Source organism: Pithys albifrons, chromosome 7 (genome assembly GCF_047495875.1).
Source record: "Pithys albifrons albifrons isolate INPA30051 chromosome 7, PitAlb_v1, whole genome shotgun sequence".
NCBI classification, from domain to species: domain Eukaryota; kingdom Metazoa; phylum Chordata; class Aves; order Passeriformes; family Thamnophilidae; genus Pithys; species Pithys albifrons.
In genome coordinates this window covers 50,125,866-50,148,200 of record NC_092464.1, presented here as the reverse complement: position 1 = coordinate 50,148,200, position 22,335 = coordinate 50,125,866, and the positions used below count along the sequence as shown (strand labels likewise).

General features: G+C 39.6%; 1 protein-coding gene across 2 annotated transcripts in view; it reads right to left on the bottom strand.

Annotated features, from left to right (window-relative positions):
- The window catches only part of PDE1C (phosphodiesterase 1C), a 158,005-nt gene that overhangs the window by 130,708 nt on the left and 4,962 nt on the right, over positions 1 to 22,335 (bottom strand). For both annotated transcript variants that reach the window (XM_071561535.1, XM_071561536.1), the window contains exons 2-3: positions 11,885 to 11,935; positions 9,207 to 9,378 (exon numbers count right to left, since the gene is read on the bottom strand). In XM_071561535.1, coding sequence (XP_071417636.1) covers positions 9,207 to 9,378; positions 11,885 to 11,935 — 223 coding nt within the window. The remainder of the gene's footprint in view (positions 1 to 9,206; positions 9,379 to 11,884; positions 11,936 to 22,335) is intronic.

Sequence of the window (22,335 nt, the reverse complement as noted above, 5' to 3'; positions counted from 1 at the left end):
AATCAAATTAGTACACATTCAAAGAAAACAGGTAAATTATGAGGGGTAAAAATCATTAATAATTCCCCAGATGGTCCTCTTTCCTCTTGTGGATTACAAAGGACAACCCCATATGTTTACTCTGGGAACCTCTTTTGAATGAAACAAAGAACTGCCCAAGCAGTCATAGCAAACCGTTTTCTGACCAGAGTGAAGATGCACAGGCATAGTCTGCTTGTGTTCGTCCCACAGTGATAATGGAACAGAATGCTGTCCTTCACTGCTTGTACTACTTGCCATTACACTGATGCCCACTGCTAACCGTGTTGCACACATCACTGTCTTTGGTGGTGAGCAAAGCAATTAAAAATATGTCTTCCTTTCCACTCCTTTGATTTTAAGGTACAGAGGAAGTAACAGAGGAAAATGGGAATGCAAAGTATTAGTATCACCATGGTTGAGCTCATGCCTGGATTCCCTTGCTTGTTTTAAGTCCTGTTGGTCTGATTTTGTGATAGGTGCCAACAAAATAACAAACACCAGGACAGCACGACAGTAAAATATTATGAACTTGTGCCATAAGTATCTGACATAAATATATGTCATCTTGCTTGCCTTGTCCTTAGACTGATGGCTCACCTCATGGCGAAAGAGTAGCTTCCCATGGGATGAAGTTTATAGGCCAAGTAAGCAGAGTGGCTTCAGTTCTTGCAATTGTGGTGCCGCATTGAGGCAACAAGTGGAAGGCAAGACCAGCTCTGAAGAGCACGAATGGCACCGTCTGGTTCACTCCATTTAAAGTGCATCACTATCATGACTGTCATTTGATGGATGCAGCAATAAGTCACCTCCTGGTGTATTAGCCATGTCTTCAAAGCAGAGCGGAGCTCCGAGGAGCAAAAGTCCACCTGCCTGGCAGAAATGTCTGTTGCCCAGCCTTCAGCAGGTGAAGGCCAGGCTGGGAGCGCAGACCACTGTGTATGTACCACTGCATAGACCTATGCATGGCTGGAGCAGCACTGCACAAACTGTAACCCACCGTGCTGTATCCTCCCACAGCTGTCCCTCAGGAGATACAGGAAGGATCCAGTACACTGTTGTTGCTTTCAAACAAGATCTAGCTCAAGTGAGAAACTGGATTTTCCCTCTGCTGCTCTGTTACCTGACACAAGGTCCAGGGCAGGATGACTCCTTCCTGAACCCTGGAAGCAGCTTTTGTGCCTCCTCCACTTGCCTGTGGGAGAGTTGCTGGGACACCCTCTCAGATGGCTTTTGTATACTGCCTTCCTATGCCACCAGGTCAGCTCTGTCAGTGACAGCAAGGGATGAAGAGCAACATGGAGGTCCCAGGCAGGCCTGCATCTCATCCTACACTGGCTGCCTCCTTCATCATAGAACAAAAATTTCGGAAAATGGAGACTTTTCTCTCTTTACCTCCACTTCCTCAGTCCAGGACCATAGTGGCATTCATGTTAAAAGCCTCTAGATTGAGCCCTGTGCAGGAAGGGTTTTAATTACATGTACTTCTGCAGGACTGCTGATGTAGGAAGACACTGCTGATAAGCAGCCAGAGAGGTGTCAAAAGACAGCTAAGGAGAGTAGGATGCACAGTGGACATCCATGAGGGCAGGTATCACTGCAAAACAGTCAAAATACCAGGGCACACAGGAGTAGGTCTGCCTTTCTCAGGGTGGTTGTACAAAGATTTCATACATGAGTCCAAGGCAGAATGGTCAGAGCTATCATGTGGCTGTAAATTAGGCTCTGCTCTCAGATTAAACTCTTCAGCAGCAAACTTCTTTTAAGGCACCTATAGTTCTTTTATTTTTTAAGTAAAGACTAGAAAAAAAGTGGGAAAGTTCAGACACCTCTTTACTTTCACTAGAGCGAAGTAGGTATAGCAGTAACATTTAAAAGGCCCACTGAAATGCATCCAAAATCCTTCCAAGACAGCCTGCGTGACAGAAACAGCACTTAAAGTCTACCTGAAGCAATAATTTCAGACAGCAAGTTTTCTGAAGTCTTTGCTGGGTTGCAGCAAAAACAGCTAAGCTACCCCATGCTGAAGGGGTAGCATGAGGTGCTGGAAGAATATTGACATGTTGCCTATTGCTATTCCTACATATTGCCTGTGTGAACATGCATTTTATCCCATTAATTAATCTCATTTGATAGAATGAAACCTTCAAGCATTGTAACAAGTTCTATAATCATTATGACTACAAAATATTCATGTCTGTCATGCATAAATAACCCAAAACACATTTTATTCTCTTGCTACTAATGCCTCCAATCAAAAACCTGGCAGAGTATTTGTCTTTGTTTTATTATTGTACATCTAAGTCATATCTCTGAACTTCAGTTATGGCAGTGTGATTTGTCTGCCAGTACAATACTCCAAAATATTATGCTAATACTATATTCAAACAGTTGCAAAACACTGACATTTCTGCTAATTCTGATAATGCCAAAATAAGCTGGGCAGATTTTCCTCAGTATTTATCCTAACAGGAAAAAAGGTTCTTGCTCCTTTTCAGTTAAGAACCATTTTTTGTTGGGTTTTTTGTTTGTTTGTTTGTTTGGAAGGGGGTTAGGAGGAGGGAGAGGGGTTCAGCTGTATCACAGAATTGCATTTGTCCTCTTTATTCTTCTTATTAAAACATAAGAGAGTGTTTCGGAAGTATTTAAACATAGCAGCTGACTTGCATGAATGAGGCATGCTGGTTTCAGATTTTTGTTGCAATTCCACTTTTTAGTTTTTGCAGTTACTCCCAGAATATTCGGAGGTGGAAGGGACCCACAAAGTCCAGACCTTATTAAGTGAATGGCCCATATGGGAATTGAACCTACGAGCCTGGCATTATAAGCACCCTGCTCCTACCAATTCAAGTACTTCTTAAACAGTAGTTTGCAAGTGAAATTTAATCTTTTTTTTCTGCCCAAGATTAGACTTTAGGGCTTGATGGCAACAGACTGGCACCATAGCTTCAGAGCCATTAGTACCAACATAGGTAAAGGTTGGAAGAAAAGGCTACAAGGATTAAAGTTAGTCAAGCTATCAAAGAGACCAGTAATTACCTAAATTCCAAGCAATCACCCACTTCTCTCAGAGCTCGGGAACTGATTTCTGTTGCTGTCAGTAATTAGGGATAGTTTTATATTCTCAGTCCTGAAGGAGCACAGACAGAGCTGACCCAGTGAATCTTATGCACTGTCAAAAAGTCTCAAAACCAGTGACCAAGGTATATATAGATATATAAATATTGATATATTGGGACATGAGACACTAAGAGTTCTGCAGCATTCCCTGCATCCTTATAATGTGTTCAACCTCAGACTCTCACTGGGACTAGGCATACTATGGAGAATTTCAAGAAAGAGTATTAGAGGAAGGCAAATTTTAGCTTTTTACATAAGGAATTAAACAAAAAATCTCCAAAATTGATAGTAAAATAATCAGCAGGGGAAAAAAAAGAAAAAAAAGTAACTGATTCATTTGGTGGAAAAGGTGCTGTTCATTTAAACTTCTATTAAGTCAAGTCAATCAAGCTGACAGTGTTGATTAAAAGCTCTGGTGACTGGCAAGAAATTCTCAGTCAAATACTATAAAAAAATATTGTTACCAAGACAAGTCCATAGCTCATGTGGTCTGTCCCTTTTGACTCTAAGTTGCTCAGTTTGAAGGCAGATTTAAGAAAACATGCAGAAGTCTTCTTCAACTTGGGAGGCTCAGCAAAATGAGAAAATTTCTGTGCTGATGACACTTGAAGTTATTACTTAAGCCATGGCATTGTGATAGCAACAAAACAATCCCTGTTGTACTTGCTCAAAGCACTGCAACTGTGACAAAAGCACCATCTCTCTTGAAAGGCATTTTTAAAAGTCTGTTGAATTCTTTAATGAGCTCCACAACACTAGAATATGTGGCAGTTCAGGAAGGAGGCATGAGAGAGGAGCTTTATAAATGATTTGCAAAAAATTAATGAGGAGAGTTTGAAAACTCAGCTATGAAAGGTCTAGGCAGAAGAGATTAGATGGGAGTAGCAGTCCAAGCAACTCATTGCTTAAAACAAATATCTAATTAGAAGATTCAACAAGAACTAGCTTTCTAGTCTCTCTCTTTTTGACCAACAAACATCCAGTGAGGTCCGAGTGGACAATTTTGAGGACCTGAAGACTATACACAACTTTCTCACAGAGTTCCCTGCCCCAGTTCATCCTTCACATGTTCAAAGGGATTGAATAAATACTGAAGTTTATTGAAAACAAGAATGAAGTTGTCTCAAAGGACTTTTAAATCACTATTTGTGTGTTTGAGAGATAGAAGTGGGAGGTTTTTCACTTGTCTCTCTTTCATACACAAAGCACATTATCTTAAAAAGACCAATACTGCCCTCTGTCCTATGAAAGTGTTACATTTGATATATACAAATTAACAGGAGTGAAGACAGAAAGTATTGTAGGTCATGTATTATCCCTTGTGGAGTTAGGAAACAAATCTATTACGGAATATCTCTCTCTCTCTCTCTATATATATATATACACACTATTGAATTTTATCAACTTAAAAGAATATGGAAGTTATTTATAAACCAGACCTCCACTTTTCCCTCCTTTTTCTCTTTTTTTGGAGGGGTTAAAATCTGCCCAGTTTCTGTTCAGAGAGAAGATTCCCCAGTTGCCTTTTTGAACTACCATTTGCTTTTGGAGGGCAGGGAGTTCAAGTGCTATTCCTTCCCTTCTCCTTATCTGATATTTCCTGGGGGAGTTAGGTAGCCACCTCTGATTGTTCCACTTGCCTTTGCTGGCAGACATAGTGAAGTCAGGGCTATTTAACTAACCAACTCTGTCAGACTGCTGTCCAAGTGACAAATTTAGCTTTGGGGCCTTATGTAAACTCCTTTTCACCCCAAACCCCCCAATTAAATTAACATTTCCCTTATTTTCCGTGGTTAACATGCATTGGACATGAGTGGAACTGGAAGCAGAAAGTGGAAGCGAAATACAAAACCACACTCCAAAATGCAAGACCATACTGCTCTAAAACCAAGGAAGCCCAGAACATCATCATCAGATGAAAATTTATCTGATAGCAGGTATCTACAATGTACAGGAAACACAAAATAGAAGCTCTTTGGTCTGCTCTCAGCAGCATGCCAGGCATCACAGCTCAGAGGAAAGAATAAGGAAAGGAAAGGGAAGTGAATAAAAAGCAACATCTATTTTCCACATTGGATCATGACTGATGAACCTGGTATCTTCCTTCTTGGACTCATTTCCTGCGATCACAAAAATGTGGTAGATCTAATATCTTTGGACTTTATGAAGGCCTCGGTTTTAGTGGTTTGGGAAAGCAGGCACTGTAACAAAGAGTTTCAATGTAAGCATGGACATGGTTTTGACCAGCTCATGGCTATTCATCAGAGACAACTCTTTCCATCATATCCATCTCTTGATGCCCCTCCTTCCTCTCCAGTGCATTCTGAACATCCTGTAGCCATCAATAGTAGCACTCCCAGTCACGGGATTCATCCCACCAAGTTTCAGTAATGACAACAAGGTCATGCTTTCTGCATGGTGGCTCCCAACTCCCTGTTTGCTGGTCATGTTGCATGCACGATGTAGAGACCCACATGTCTGAGGCTTGTGGGCTGACTCCCAAGCATGTGGTGTTATGACTGAAGTTTTCACATCTGGAGCCCCGAAGTATCATCTCTGTGCTGGTTATATCACCTCTATGTCACTTGGTCTACCAAGTGGCCAGTAGCTGGCAAGAGCAAGAGCTTACAACACCCACAAACGAACCAGAAATACAGAAAGACTGTGTTCAAGTGTGACTTAAAAAGCAGAACAGAAGCTGATAAGGAAAGATAAACATTGCAGCTGGCACAGGAAAAGCAACTCTTAAGGTAAGCAGGGGTGCTACCAGTCTCAAGTTGAAAGCTGGAAATATTCTGAACAGTGAAACAAGTTAAGAACCCATGCAAGCCTTGAACTGAACAGTCTGACCTTGAAGAAACTGGATCTGCCCTTCTGGTTCCCAGGACTTATGGCCTTGGTAACAGATGATATGCATCACTTCCTGGGACAGCACAGCTACACAGGCCTCCATTAAGGTTTGTCTGGCATGCAACACAGACTCTACCTGCTACCCTGGTTTATCACTTTGGAAACATTCCAACCCCAAGGTTCCAGGTACTAAATTGAGACAGCTAAACTGCTTCAAGACTCCAGACCAACTTACATGTCACACAGGCCCTGGACCAAGATGGGAGGCTGCACACCACAGTTATATACCTCAATGCAGTGTTCTAGGTCTCCAGACTCAAAGTAACACTGTATCTCTCCTATGCATCAAAACCAAAAAAGTCTAGGAGCAATCATGACATCTTGGACACATCTGTGTAGTGATCACAGATCCTGTAGTTGTGCACATTTGTGCAAAGAAAACAGTGAATGTATCAGATTTGTTCCATTAAGTGTGAACTAAGAAGCTAATCACTTCTGTAGCTCCAATTATATTTTTCCATTGTCAAAAGGGGATATTATGCCACAATTCCACTGTATTTTCAAGTGTAATTCAAACTGGGACCTCCATTATTTTAACAGACAAATAGAATAGACTAAATGCCAGTGAGAATGGATTTTTAAATCTGTATTTTAAGCACTGCAATACTATAACTAGTTGACACAAAATTACTTATAAGTGCAATACTGCAAACAAGTATATACTACAAACTCTTTCCATTCTGTCTTCACAAAGGTATTCAAACTTGTTTAGACAAATCTTGTCCTTGTTCTTGGAATCTTCAGAAAAGAGATAGTAAAATAATTATATAAGAAAATCAAGATAATCAGAACAGTTTTTAATTAAGAAAAGATCATGCACTCTACTTATTTGGGATGTAAAGAGGGGGTTTCATTTGGTTTTTGCTTTACATCTTAAACCTGGATTAATACTGCAGGAAAAGTATAACTGAAATGATTGAAATAACCACATTCCTCCTTTTATGTTTAAATGTGTTTCAAGCTCATATCTAGATCCTGACAAAATCAAATACTGATCTCTTCCTAATTTTCCGAGCTACAGAACAGCAAGTACTGCACAGTAGGAAACAAGATCTAATACAAAAGGTGGCAACTGGGATTTCATGCTGCTTATGTGTAGTCACATAAAATATAGGCAATCACAAAGAAGTGTGACTCATTTAACACTGGAGAGACATTTTCGTTTAACTATGCATGAAAGGGATATTTGTGCTCTAATGGCAAGTGAACCAGTTGCAGTAAGGGAATCACTGCATTTTTCAGTTTGTTGCAGTCATGTTCAAAAACAAGGCCTGTTTCTTCTCTCCATGAAATTTGTTCATCTAAGCCCAACATTGCTCCTGTTTCTACCACAAAGTTAAGCCACCAGATTCCTAAGACATGCTAAATGGGACAACTTGTAAAGCACGATTCAATTCCCCAAAAGGCACCAGGGTGGCCAGATCTTCCTCTAATGTCCTACTAAATAAGAAACAAGGAAAGCCCATGACTACCAGGAAATCACTACACTCAGATACAAGAGTCAAACTCTGTCAGGAAGATCATGACTCACAGAAGATCCTGATGAATCAAACATGCAACTCATCATAAAAGATATGCTACTGTCTCCTAAGCCCCAATTAGCACTGGAATATCAAGCTCACAAACTGAATAAAAGCACTACATCACTTTTATTTGCTCTTTGTCTTTAGACAGCAATTGCAATGTACTCTCTTCCACTCCTCTGCAAAGCTCTTAAGCACACATAGGGCTTCCTCTCTCTGTAAAACTAAACAGCCCCCCAAAGCTCTGCATTGTACAGGAATTTCTATACTGATGAAATCCAAAGGTTTTGTAATGTCTCCAATGCCTTTTAAACTGCATCAGCAAAACTGTTTTGCTAAATTACATTTTCCAACTTTCAGTCCTTATTATGCTCTATATAAGCTCACTTCTTCCAAGAGTCAAATCATGTTGTATGAAATGCTGTGACATTATTTTGTCATATAAAATATTTGAAATTATCTTGATGATAGCAATGGAAGGAATGCTGTTACCCAGAAGTTGTTATGGGAGGCAAAAGCTGAAAAAGACTCTTGAAACTATAGATTTTAAATATCAGAGACATAAAGTGTTTAAAGCCATGAAACACCACAGGCCGTCATAAAAGGGGGATCCAGGTTCTTAAACTCTTGTCCTGAATCATTTCAATGTGAATATTAAATATACAGGAGTATTTCTATAGGCTGACAAGCTTACTTTATGGTAACATATTTTTAAATGTCAACTGATACAAACAAGGTATCTGAAATTATTACTTAATATAATGACTTGCTTAATGATCTTCAAAATAATGATTATATGAACAGTGAAACAAGTTTGACAAATTGAGGTAAAATCAAAATCATTGTAGTGAGAGAAATTTAGCCAAAGCAAAAACATTTTTTAAACACGTGTATTTAATACAAAAGAAAAGCTGACCACAGTTTTTCAACAACCAAAAAGAAAGATCAAAAAAACACTTTGAAAAATCAATTCTGCACCTCATTTTGCTTTTGCTGGGCACACCAATTTTCACATCTCAGTCAAAGATCCATTGTATGGTTTCTCTATTTTACCTCATTTTGTGAGAAAAAATTTCAGGAAATGTGTCTCCAAGAAACATCTGACAACTATTGCATCCACATGATTAAATAAAAAAGTGGAAAAGCCAGCAATGGACATATTACACATTTTACAACATCAATAATCACTTCTTTGCAGGCCACTGGCCAGAATTCTTCTCTTTAATGTATTAATTCTAGACAGTTCTCAAGACATTACATCAATAGCAAAAGCTTTAACTCCCCCTTGCATATCATCTGACCTAAAGTGCAATTATTCTTTACTAAATCACTTTCAAATGTAACAATACCAACCTTCAAAGACATCTTTATAATGAGCTGTCTTTGTTGACCATTTTGACTAGACTTTCTGTCTAGTCCATAATCTTTTAGGAAGGCTAATGAAGTCTGAGAACTGAAAGACAAGTCCAGCCATTATTATTTATGGACTTCTTTTTACACTCTTATTCAGTACAAAAATACACAGTATTGCAGAATCCTTCAGCATCAATTTCTGCCACCAAACCCACACTGCACATGTAATCTTAAAAAGATATCCTCTCAAGGATAAACAAAGTAAGCTCATATCAATCAGACCTGAAAGATGTTTTCACCAGTGCTTCAGGACTGTCCACTGGTGGTAGTTCATCTGCCAAGATTTCTTCAGGAGTTCTAGGGTCATTGATGATGGTTGGCTTTGGCTTTTCCTTCAGGTTGCTGGTCAGGCCACTGACAATAGTGTTCAACAAGCAGTTTTGTGATTTAGACCCTGAAAAAACAGAGCGAGAAGGAAAATAAATTCATAGGCCTATTGCCCAGTCTGTCAGCAGCCTGGAAACCAAAGGTGATCTGCTATCATTTTATCTTTGCATGACCACAGTTTGGGATTAACCCTGAAAACCCGAAAAAAAGGGCTCAAAGCAGAAATAAACACAAACACTAAGGTCATTCTAATGCTTCCCATAAAAAAAAAATTGATTACAGAACGTGAACCTGACTCTCAGATCACTAAATTTAATTCCAAATAGTGAAGGTCCAGTTTAGACTTTGCATTATCTCCATTTGTTCGTATATTATGCCTCTGTGACTATTTCTAAGTGTACGTGTCTGCATTACATTTGTGTTACTGTCAAATAGCCTGAGGCCATGATTTCACCTCTGCACGATCTTGTACAGCACTGGGTCACACAATGAGGTCTTATAGGTAGGCATCTTGTGCTTTTATTCAGAATATAGCCACCTGCTCCTCTCTTCTTTTTCATGTTATGTTAGGCACCCCTAACTCTGCAATTAAGGCTTGGCTGCCTTGTTGAGAGCCAAGATTAAAGCACGAACAGAATCCAGTTTTTCCTGGATCTCAGACCTTCACCCTACACACATTCACCAACAATCAAGTTCTTACGAGTATCAGAATCAGAACTCAAATGCCAGCTCAGTTTCAAATGTCATGACATTACGCTTGACCTACTTGTCAGGCAATATTGCAGCGTGAAGTCTTTGTGTCATGGCTTGGGAATGGTATTCTCCAATTTCCATGTTCCCACTAAAACCAGCTGCCGCTTGCTCCCCCCTCCACCCCTTACCCACTGCAGGTGGCTGGAGAGGAGAATGGGAGGCATGCAAGGGGAAGATAATGGGTTGAGATACGACCAATTTACTGGAAACAGCATGGAGACAAGAAAATGGACAGTACCAGCAACAAAATTAATAACAAGAGTGTACAAAAGAGACAGTGATTCACATGCAAAAATGCTCAGTGAAGAGCTCAGAAGCTGACTGCAACCATGCCATCCCAACCTGAAAGACAGCCCTTCCTTCTGGAAAGAGATTCCCGTTTCCCCACTCCAAGGAATGACCTGAGGTGGTACAGAATAACCACTGGGTCCTGGCCATGCCCTCTCCTGGCTTCTGTAAAAAATTAACCCTGTCTTGGCTGGAAGCAGTTTATTCAGGAAAAAAGAGTACTTGGGCAGCATCTTCCAGCTGTGTAGCTAGTATATTTTCAATGCTGAATCAATCAGGACTGATTAATAAAGTCCATTTAAGTTTTCCTCTCTACAGGAAAATCCTATATCAGGAATGAGTAGTTCCAGTACAGTTCTCTCTGAGTTGTGTTCAGTGTGGGCCATCACCTTGTAAGATTCAACAGATCTCATAGCTGCACTCTGTGAGGTATGGCAAGCTCAGAATACCGTCCTGTAACCATGTGAAATAGTGCACCATAGAAGTAAATTAGGAATGGTCCTGTAGTGTAATGGAGAGCACTCTGTACTCTGAATCCCAAGGTCCTGAGTTCGAGTCTCAGTGGGGACCATCTCCTGGCAGTTAAAGCCTCCCTGCCATCCCATCCCGTCAGATCCCAGATGCTCAGCAGGGTCAGCCCCGGTCAGTACCGGGGACTGTGACAGTCTCAAGGACTTCACTGTCACTGTCCAAGCTCACTTGGCCGTGGCAGATGGACCTCAGGACTTAAACGGTGGGGCCAGTTCTGGACATGCTGTGCCTCACCTAAAAAATCCACTGCACAGGCTGGAAGGGCACGTGGGGAGAGCCCTTCCCAAATCTTTGTTCGTGAAGTCTGGCCATACATACATACAGACAGAAGTAAATTATTTTGATATTTTGATCTGCACTGCCCACAATGATGGCAAATGTCTCACTCCTTTTAATCATGAGAAGGGGATTTTTCCCTGCTAAGTGATCACGAATCATCATGAAACTTGTATTGGGAACAGGATGTCCTATCTTTATCCTCATTTCTAAATATTTTATCATGTGTTTCTAGTAATTCATATGGTCACAGTCATGGTCAGCTGGTGCTATGTTACCAGACGCATCCCACCTTTTTGTTCAAAATTGGTCAGTTATTTCAAATCCCAAGCCATTTCTTTAGTCCCTAATCTTCTTGTGTGAAGCAGAGTGAAGAAGATACCAGTAAAGTTTATTTTTCATATCCTATTTTTACTATTTGACACAAATCTCTTTGTAAACACTATAGTAAACTTCAGCTGGTTTGGGTCACTTAAAATTTTTATGCTTGAAATAACAGGAAGGCAACAAAGCCTTCCATTTATTTAAACTTGCCTCAACTGTTCAGTAAGACTGAATTTCTGCAAGTGATTTTTCCAATTAAGGACTATGGTTCATCAGTTTAGTGCTGCAAATGAAATGTAACAATAGGGCAGACGCAATATGAGATTAAAAGACTTATTAAATATGTTTATTTCTGCAGCAGATCTAGAAATCAACCAGTTAAAAATGAAAAAGCTACTTACGGGCAAATCGTGAAAGTGGTTGTGGATGTTTGTCACCTGTTTCATTTGCAACTGAAAGGAGAAAATACAGAGAAATAAAAAGCATTAAATTTATCTGTTATATTAAGATTAATGATAATACAATTTTTTGTGCATCTGTAGGAGAGAAGACTGTTCACAGTAACACCAGCTGTACTAGTGAGTACAGTAAGAAAAAAGTTAATCCACCTATATAAATGAAATGCCCCAGTAATTATGGAAGCCCAGAGGATGATTTAATAGCAAATTGAAAGAAAATTAAGGACTAGTGCAAAGGAATCCTCTGACATTTGGAACTGCATATAGATAAAAACAATTCTGTACAAATCCTGCTTTTTTTTCTGCCTCAGATTCATACTGGTATAGGTCAACATTTCTGTGACCCAGCTGATATGCAGTTAGTCAAGAGCATAAACAGCTCTTTGGCATTCTCACAATATTAAACTACAGCTGAAAAAGAGAGTTTTTTAGGAGAGGAATTACCATCCACCCATCACCTTTTTTTTTTCTTAGAGCTACACTAATTATAAGGAACATAATATGCATTGATGAGCATATTGCAAGTTCACACAGAAACCGTGCCAATTTTTTGCTTTCTTTAAAAATGCTGTTTTCTAGAGATAAGACAAACCAAGCAATGAAATCCCATAAAGGGATGCAAACTATGACCAGAACTGAGACTCACAGTAAGAAAATGTCAACTAAACTGTAATGGACTTTTTGAAGTCAGAAAATACTTCAATGAAATTTAATTCTTCTGTAAAGGCTTAAGGTTGTCATTTTAAGATTGGCTTTATTTAAGACCCATATCCAGTCTCACTGAAGCTTTCTTACTTGCTCTTCAATCTCATCACCTGCTAAATAAGATGGCTATGGCACTCATTCTAGTGAACAGAGGGACTTTTAATAAATCACTGCCTCATTTTGCTCCCTTTAACCAGCAGACGGTGCCCTTATGACACTGAGTGCCTGCATATCAGCCTGAAAAACTCGCCAGGTTGGCTGGAGAAAGGGTCCTGAGTTGTTTCAAGTCCTACAAGATGCCCTTCCTTAGCTTAAGTCCATCACAGGAACCTGTAGCACAAACCCCAACCAAATAAGCTCTCCTAGGACACTGTGTGCAGACATCGAAGTGATTGCGCAGAGTTATGTAGGTTCAGAGCAGTTCATAGTTTCAGAGACAAAACTGGCTCTGCTTTAGGTGATGGCATAGGGAAGGAGAGGCAGCAGCATCCTCCAGGGGGCTGTGATGCCTCAGGGTTTTTTTTTGATTTTTGATTTTCCATTTTTATAGATTTTATAAGTAATAGTAATTGTAGTGAAAAGCAGATTTTAGTGCACTACTATTTCTAGTAGCTTACCTTCAATGTTTATGCATACTAACCCTTATCCCATATTCAACCCCTCAAGCTTCCATTAGCTATTTCAAGGCAGAAGGCTGAAAATCACCTCAAAACCTGCACCACAAGGCATAAACATGGGCAGACAACTCCAAGCTCAGAACACTGGAGGGACTCCAAGTACCCCTGAGTGCTGCAAGTAAGAAAAGAATGATGAAGAAAGGGTCCCAGTCTCCCCTAGACTCAATTCCTGATGGGGTGTGCCAGGAGGCAGGACGGGGCAGAACTGAGGGATGGGTGAACAGGGACTGGATGGACATTATTATAAAAACCATGAAGGCAGGGTTTGGACACACAGGTGCGTCATCACATATCCCTGAAGGCCCCAGACCTGGACATTAAAGGACCTACCCTTTTTATCTTACCATATACTAAGTTGACTGGAGTTCTGTATTCTGCAGTCTCTCTTAAGGCATCAGCTGGTATCCAAACAGTTTGATCCAGTGACATCAAGAACTGTGCCAAAAAATACTGCTATAGCCAATATGTAGAGGTCAAGCAGGCAAGCTTTGTGTTTAACTCAGAGACAACAGCTTGGCGCACATAGACTGAGAGATTGCCTGCCAGACTGGTCTCTTCTGGGGTCCTAGGTAACTCTATCACAGCAGAGACCAGGCAAATTCCTAATATGCACTGATGCTTAACTTGGAGTATCAAGTGAATTATTAGAGCATGCTAAGGGCCTTTTAATTATGCCATTATTTGCTTTAGAGTAGTTTCTCCACTTTGGTGGCAGGTGGCACTCCCTGGTCACTGGAGGCTTCAGGTCACAGGTCTCAACTTTGTGCCATTATTCAGGTTGTTGCAACAAGAGAAGTCCACCCAGCATCTGTGTTTGGGCAGCTTAGATTTCACATTTACAGAGCCCAGCACAACAGACGTCATTTAATCCCCTAAAAAATAAACATTTTTCTGTTCCAGATTGCATAGGTTTGTTTTCAGCTGGCAGTGCCTTCCAATGACATCAGATGGTGTCATATGCTCTTTCATCTGGAATTCACCCATGCACAGCAAAGGTGCAGGTAGAACAGCACAGCAATGTGTTGGACAGAAAGCACAGAGGATGCCAAACCTGTGTTATTAGCAATATTCCTGGTACAACTGAGCCAGCTGCTGCCTGGGAGTTGTCCAGGACCAAGGAGGTGTGTGCATAAATGAGGGAAAGGTCTCAGCAGCATTTGGATCCATGTCCAAAGGACACCAGTTCACAAAGAACTTATTCTCTTGATTGTCTGATTTATGAAATCTAACCTGGCATGTAAGGCTCAGGTTGAATACCATCCCAGCCTTTAAGACACCTGTTTTAGCCACGCTTTTATGCTTCATGAAATAAACTTGCCCAAGTGTTACCAAATGCAAATCAGCACCAATTCCATTGATAAAAATAACCTGCTGTGATGTCCCAACAATCATAGTTAAATTATACCAGCATTAACATGCAGTTGTATAACAATATTCACCTAAAATGAATATTCAGAATAAAAACAAGAACTTATTTACATAAAAACTAAATTAATACCCATCAATAAGAAACACAGTTCAATACACTTTTCCAGGAAAAATATTTTAAAGACTGTACATTAGTATAAATAAATAGGCAAAACCCCTCAAAGTCTGGAGGAAGAATCCAAAGTGTTTCTTTACAAGAAGGTTTTCATCCAGTTTTACTTAAGTCAACTCGCAAAAAGATTTGGATAAAGCAGTTCCTTCTTCCACCTTACTTTGACCCCTCATGGAGTGCTTAGCACTCTTCCCAAAGAGTTTCTACTGCAACTGAATCAACAGTCAGATGCTATCACTATTTATAAACATAAGCTCCCAATCTCTCCTGTCATTTCTACATCCATAGAATTACAGAATGATAGAATGACTTAGTTTGAAAGGGACCTTAAAGGTCATCTAGTTCCACCCCCTGTGCTATGAACAGGGACACCTTGCACTTGATGGAGTTGCTCAGAACCCCATCCAACCTGGCCTTGAACAGCTTCTCTGAGCAACCTTCAAGTTTCAATGCCTCAGCACCCTAACAGTAAATAATTTCTTCCTAATATCTAATCTAAACCTACTTTCTTTAAGTTTGAAACTGTCCTCCCTTGTCCTGTCACTACATGCTCTTATAAATAGTCTTGTTCCATCTTCTTCTAGGCTCCCTTCAGGTACTGAAAGGCCACAATTAAGTCATTCCAAAGCTTTCTCTTTTCCAAGCTGAACAATCCTACCTTTTGCCTTTCTAATCATGCATTACTCATATACAGAAGTCACTCTTCAGTCCATCAATAAACTAAACATAGCACAGACTCACAAATATACAGATGACTATCACAACATCTGACTTCATATTAATGGAATCAGCACTGTAAAAATACCTGCAGGTAGTAAATAATCACATTTATTACCTCTTTCATTCTAGTACACACTTTATTGTGGTAGGAAGAGAATTGCAAGGAAGACTACTTTTGCTGCTCTATCAATACCTTATATTGTAGGACACTAATCCTGTGCTTACAGAGTCTAAAACTGGTTGATTGTGGGGAAAAAAAATATGGCTGTAAAAGGCTTGCATTTGGGTCAAAAATTCCACAATGATTATAGCGGATCCTTGAAATAACACAAGCTCACAATACTGCTTTAAGTCTATGCAAAAACATATTCACCATGGCCAGACGAAGGGCCCTTTGCTAATTCAACAGCAAAGAAGAAACAGTAGCCCTCAAATATTCCAGTAAAGAAGATGAGACCAAAGCTACAGAGACTTTTGTTAAACTGGCCGTAAGAAAAAGAATGTATCTTCCTAAGCCTCAAGAGAATTTCTACAAAATCTTAAATATTTCTACAATTACTTCAGGAGATAACTTTATAGTAAGTGACTGCTAACAGAATTTTCAATATTGTTTTGGAGTAAGAAGAAACTTCAGCAAATCTCTCTCCCTTTCATGCAGTCTCTAGAAAGCACACTTGAGAAACAGGAAAAGTGGAGTGAGGAAAAGGAGAAATCAGTATCATTGTTCATAGTAGTGGCTTTCATTTGACCAGATCAAGACTGTCACAGCGTTAGCAGAGGTGTGGAATAGATGTGAAAGCCTCACTATTTTGAACCAGCAGGTAATACTGTGGGCTATAAACCAGAAGATGGTTTTCATCTTTTTCACAGCACAATAAAAAGTGAAGTTTTCATTTTCAGTCGAATCCACCAGACTGAAAAGATCTCCATTCTACACAAGTTCTGAGAGAAAAAAAAATTCTCTTAGGAGACTGAAAGAGATGTATTCTGTAAACATGCATATCTATTGTTCCCAAGCCTATCATTGAAAACTTCTGTCATCAGTTTATTTTCTCCCACAGGTCTTCTCAATTCAGTAGATTTCACTTCAGTGAAAACTACAACACAAAGCTGACATTTAGTGAAGATAGGCAGGGCTGCATGAATTCTACTGTTGCACTGCAGTCAAATCTAAACATCAACCTTACTCATGAATTTACATTCAGTTCTGTGATAGCAGAAATACCTCTGAGGTGCGGGAACAATAAAGAGAAAATTCTGCTTTCATTTGCACTTAAGAACAGGCTTGCAAGGTGGGAACGCTGCTGAAAACAAAGGGGCTGTGTGGGAGTCAGAGAAAGCATAATTTACTTTCCATCACCTAGAAAAGGAGCATCTTTTCTACCACAAAAGTCACACCCACCTTTAGCACTACTGCTTCTGAATTTTGATCCCACTAATTTGCAGCTTTCTGCACATCAATAAGCCAGCTCTATTCATAGGGAAGAGAGGTATTACTGCTGAGAGCTCAGATCAGGCTTGAGCCTATTTTTCTGTATTCTATCATAATAGGAAAAACAAAAAACTTCAAGAGGGTGACAGAGAACCTGTTCAGTTTTATCACTCCAGTGTCACCCCATGTTGGTCTGAACATGCAATCAAAATATATTGTAAGTGTATCCAGATTCAGAAATACCTCCTTCAATACCACAAACTCATCACTGACACATCCAGACACTGCTTGACACGTACCATGGGTGTACCTGTCTGGGTTGTCAGCTCACTAAGAAAAAGCACAGTGACACACTGTGGGCATCCAGACCTTAACTCCTTGAAAGTTCAAATATATTCACATCTGGGCATTTCATATCTTGACTCATTCCTTCCCAAGACAGATTTTAAAATATTTGTATATTTTCCCGTGTTCATAGTTGGCTACAACATCACAGGTGTCAGACAAGGCCACCAGAGGCATCAAAGAAACATTCACAAGCCCTATGTGAAATAATTTGTGTAGCCCTTCAAATATTGTTTAATAACACTCTTTTTGCAGATCAAAAGGATTTTTCACATTGTCATGGCATGTTCTCCAGCAAGAACTAAATACAAACACTTTGGGGTTTTGCATTCTGGGACATAGTTTATAAAATGCAATTCCTGTATTTTATCGCACACACATATCTGGCCATCAGCTGTGGTAGTAACTATGAGGAAAGAAATCACTGCACTTTTCACACTGAGACAACACTTAGTACTTTGACAACAATTCACAGGACTTTTGTAACAGGAATAAATTAAAAGGACATGAATCAACTATTTCCCCAGCAGCAACCTGGTGTATTCGTATTAATTATTGCTATTTTCCTGATGAAAAAACCAACAATCATTAGGATGGAACACATGTAGAATACTTTCAGATACTGGGAAGCATGGCTGAGATAGTTACCACTAAGTCAAACCTATATTTCCAGCAGCAGGCTCTGCCTACATTTTCTCTCACTAGGTCTATTCCAAAAGCCAAAAAGAAAAGAAGACCCACTGCCTCTGATTTCAGTGGAGTTTATATCAGACAAAGAGATGACTGGGAAAGAAAATAGGCATTTCTGAATTTTGTTTTTCAAGAGATGAACTCACTGTTTTCTGTGGTTTGCATAATTTTTTCCAGCATCCCATTATAATTTTTAAGTTGTATGCACCTCATCACTTTGTCCACTCAAGTTTCCATCAGATACTTTCCTATGTACAGACAAGTCACACTCTGCAGAACAGAAACATGCTGTGAGCTCTGTCTTGGTTACCAGCTTCTTGCAGAATTCACTTTAAAGGAACTTGAAAACATGGAGCTCTGGAAGTTTTATTAACAAAATATTTGTTTTTACAAGGCAACAATCCTATTGTTTTCAATAGGGTCCAATTATACATTATTTCCTTTGCCCTTCTATTTCATTCTGCAATCCTGAGGGGATTCAAATTTAGCCCTATGCCTGTGAGTGGTACTCCTGAGGAAGTTCCACTGATGCCTGTTCTTCCTCCCTTCCCAGACAGGAAGGGACATCAGGCATCATCCAAGGCCAGGGGTGACCCAGAGCACACCCAGATAACACTCAAGGAAGTGTATTCCAGGAAGCCCACACCTTGTTCCTTGTTTCCCTTGCAGGAGACTTATAGCTATTTACTAACACCTAATTTTTCCCATTCCCCTTTCCCTACATGTCACTTCTAATGTTTCCCCATGAAATTCAAAAAGCCAAGGGGACAAAAGAGTGAAACAAGGAAGGCAATTAAATGTAAATGATGTCTTTTCAAGTAACTTTTCTATTCAGATCTTCTTTAAATCCCAGGTCTTTGCTGTCTTATACTTTTGGTCATTTATACCTCTCCTAAACTTGTATACCATTGCTGCATAGTTTCTTTACCTTCCTATTTCCATAAATTCAAACAAATACACCTGCATATTTAAATTGAGGCCTTGGAAATTCATTTATTTTCAAAAAATACAAGCACTTCAGCTGCATGATGACAGAAAGACAAGCAGATGCAGACAGACCTGCTTGCTCTTTTAATCACAGGAATCCTGTAGAGATGACTATTGCATGTGCCACCCAGCAGGATGGATTCACAGCTGCTGTGGTAGCTCTGAATGAAAACACCCTGCATCTTACTGCTTTTTCATCTACCAACACTGGCAGGTTTGCATGGACAGTAGGCCACAAGAGACTTATTCTTGTTTGCCCATTCTGCATGCAAGGAAAGGAGCATTTCAACCTCTTTTCTGCACAGACTTCACCATAATGCCTCCCTTTAACTGTTCAGCAACTCAGTTTTAATAATCAGAGAAGCCTCTTCTCCCTCTTCTGTGCCCTGTCTCAGGAACAGCTCAAGCTGCCCTGGTACCAAGCAGCTACTGTCACTTGGCCTTTGTCACAGCCTTCCTGTTACTTATAGGGAAGACAGATACTCTGCGAAAGAAAATAATAAATTTTAAAAGTATGATTTTCTTTTTTCCTTTATCATAATGCAGAGAAACAACTTTGGTTTGGAACAACCTTCAAAGGTGTTGAGGTCTGTATTGGGTCTGGCTGAGCTGGAGTTCATTTCCGCATCACAGTCCTTCTCATAGGTTGTCTTTTAAAAAAATAAATATTTAACATTAACATTTCCAACTTTTCTCTTTCAGGTTTTTTGTTTGGTTGGTTGATGTTGTTGATTTTGGGTTTTTTTAAACAAAGTCTTTCACTGAGGAAGTGCAACTGCATGTTTTGTAACACAAGTGACATATGATGTCCATGCCTCATTCTGACCACTTTATCCCTGAAGCTTCCTCCAGCTGTTTGTCTTTGTTCTGTGTCTCTCCTGGAGGTTACTCTTGGAGCAGAGCTTACCAAGAGGAAAGGACTCAACTTCATAGCCAGAAGAATTAAAGGTACCAGCAATCAGTGTCTGCACAAAGTCAGCTGCAAATTGCTATAACAGAGGAGCTGCTGCACCTCCCATTCAACCAGGTTCTGAGATAATCATTGTTCAAATATTCCAGGCTCCAGCACCAGCACCTATCAGTATGCCATGGCTTTGCACTGTGAGGCCGGAGGTTTCCATGTAGTCAATTCTATCTAGGTTTAATAGGGAGAAAAGGTAAAGCAACTACATTAATATCCACCTCTCTTAAAGCCAGAAAGCGTGAAAAAAATTTTTTTTTGTAGAACATACACGCAAATGTCATTAAACCCTTTTAGTTCAGATCTACCCTGACAGTTTTATTGAAGTGAAGCAAGATGCTCATTATCAGTTTATCTAAATATTCTGCATAATTTATGAAAAGAAACAATCAACTAAAAGCTAAGGTGAGCAGCAGTCATTAGGTATTTTCTGCTAGAGTTTTATCAAGGTTATGCAAAAGTAATTTATCTGCAGAGGAATTTTCAAGAGTACCACAGAGTGTCCTCTTCTGGACTTTCTGAAGATATTCATTGACTTTTGCAACTGCAGAATTAACCAACATCTGGGGCTCTGGAAAATACCACTGTTTTTATTATTTGAGGAGCCACCAAATAAAATTCTGTAAGTAAATGCTGAAGGAGCAGCATCAGAATCTACTGCGGTCCCTTGTGCTCTGTAGTAGTTACATGCACCTTCAACACTTGTTTTTCCTATACACCATATGTACTATGGGCTATAAAATACAGATCACCACCCTATGTCTCTGTGAGACACTGGATTATTATATAAATTATTGGCTCGAACCAACTCAAGGGGGTGTGTGTGAGGGGGGAAGGGAGAGATCAAATTCCACAAAGGTGTGGTGGTGCCCTGTTTCATAGCCACCCCTTGGAGCCTCCTTGGGCATACCCAGCACAGCTGCCAATCACTGACATTCCAGAGCACTGTAATCTTTTGCCAAGTTCCCTTATTTTCTAAAGTTTGCCAGTAAAGTGTGATATTTGACCTCCTGAGAAACATGTTCAACATCTTCTCCCATGCGTTTTCTCAAGGTATAAAAGAACTGAAAGCCCTTTTAGTAAGTCCAGTAGGCAGATTTTGAAGTCTTGTATATTTTTAAAGTAAAACCCCTTTGATGAGTTTGTAGCTCAAACCTGGGGTCTTATAGACTCAGATTGAAATCAGCTTTGATTACCAATTTCTATTTTAAAATTCCAGATTTTGAAAATGAAAGTGGTTTTTTACTCAGCATTGGCAGAGATTCTTAGATTTGCTAATACTATAGTTTTAAGAAAAATAGTACATGCTGCAGGCCAAATAATATTTTGAGTTACTAGGGCTGGGTAAGAGTCAGAACATAATTTGTTCTGCAAGATCTGTAATTCTGAATTATAATAATGTTCAAGGGGGAAAGAACATTGATTGTCTTTAAATTAATGGCCATCTGTCGAGAGAAAAGACCATGTCCTTCCTGTAAGACTAATAAAATGTTGTACAGTGCCACCAAATAAGGGCAAATTAAGTCTATGCATTTGAAAGATGCCTTTTTCAGAGTACATTTCATGGGAAATAGTGATTATTAACAGAGCAGAGCAAAATTTTGTGAGTAGTTTCAGAGAAAGGTAAAGTATTTATAATTTTTACTTCAAGTCTGTTTACAAAGGTGTTAAATAACTTGCTCTACTTGAACTAGCAATCAAAAAAATAAACTTGCTGGAAATTTTCTGCATGTGTTTAGCTGTGAGGGGGGACTAGAGCAAGAGAACTTAGTTTTCAGTTGACATTATTCAAACTAAATTACATTGGCATTCACAAAGTACAAAATAAAAGAGAGAAAATGATAAAGCATAAAGAGAAAAACGTTAGTACAAATTTTGGGGACTACATCTGTTACCACAGTTCAAGAGGGAAAGACCCAGAAATGGAAAGGAAAAAGAGCATGTGAAAAAAATGAGTCCGCAAAAAGAAATCAGCATGTCCTACAGGAGAACTTCAAGGACCTCAGCTACTCACATATATAGGGAAGAAACTAGTAAAATTTGATTCTGAAAAGCTTTCACTCCTAATAAGCATTCACTGTCAATTCTAAAAGACAAAGGATATGAAACATGAATCCAGTGTCCCTTATCCTCATCTCCAATGGCTGTAAATCTGCTTTACATAGAAAAAGCACTGGAAGCTGAAACTGAATTAAGTGATGCTGACTGAGCAAGTTGTCTGCCCTCTCCCCTTTCCCAGTATGTTTGGCAGGTCCCATCGTTCTGCATGACTGTGAGAAGGGGGAGTGAGGTGGTAGGAAAGGCTACTAAATCAACAGAATTAAGATGCAGCATCAT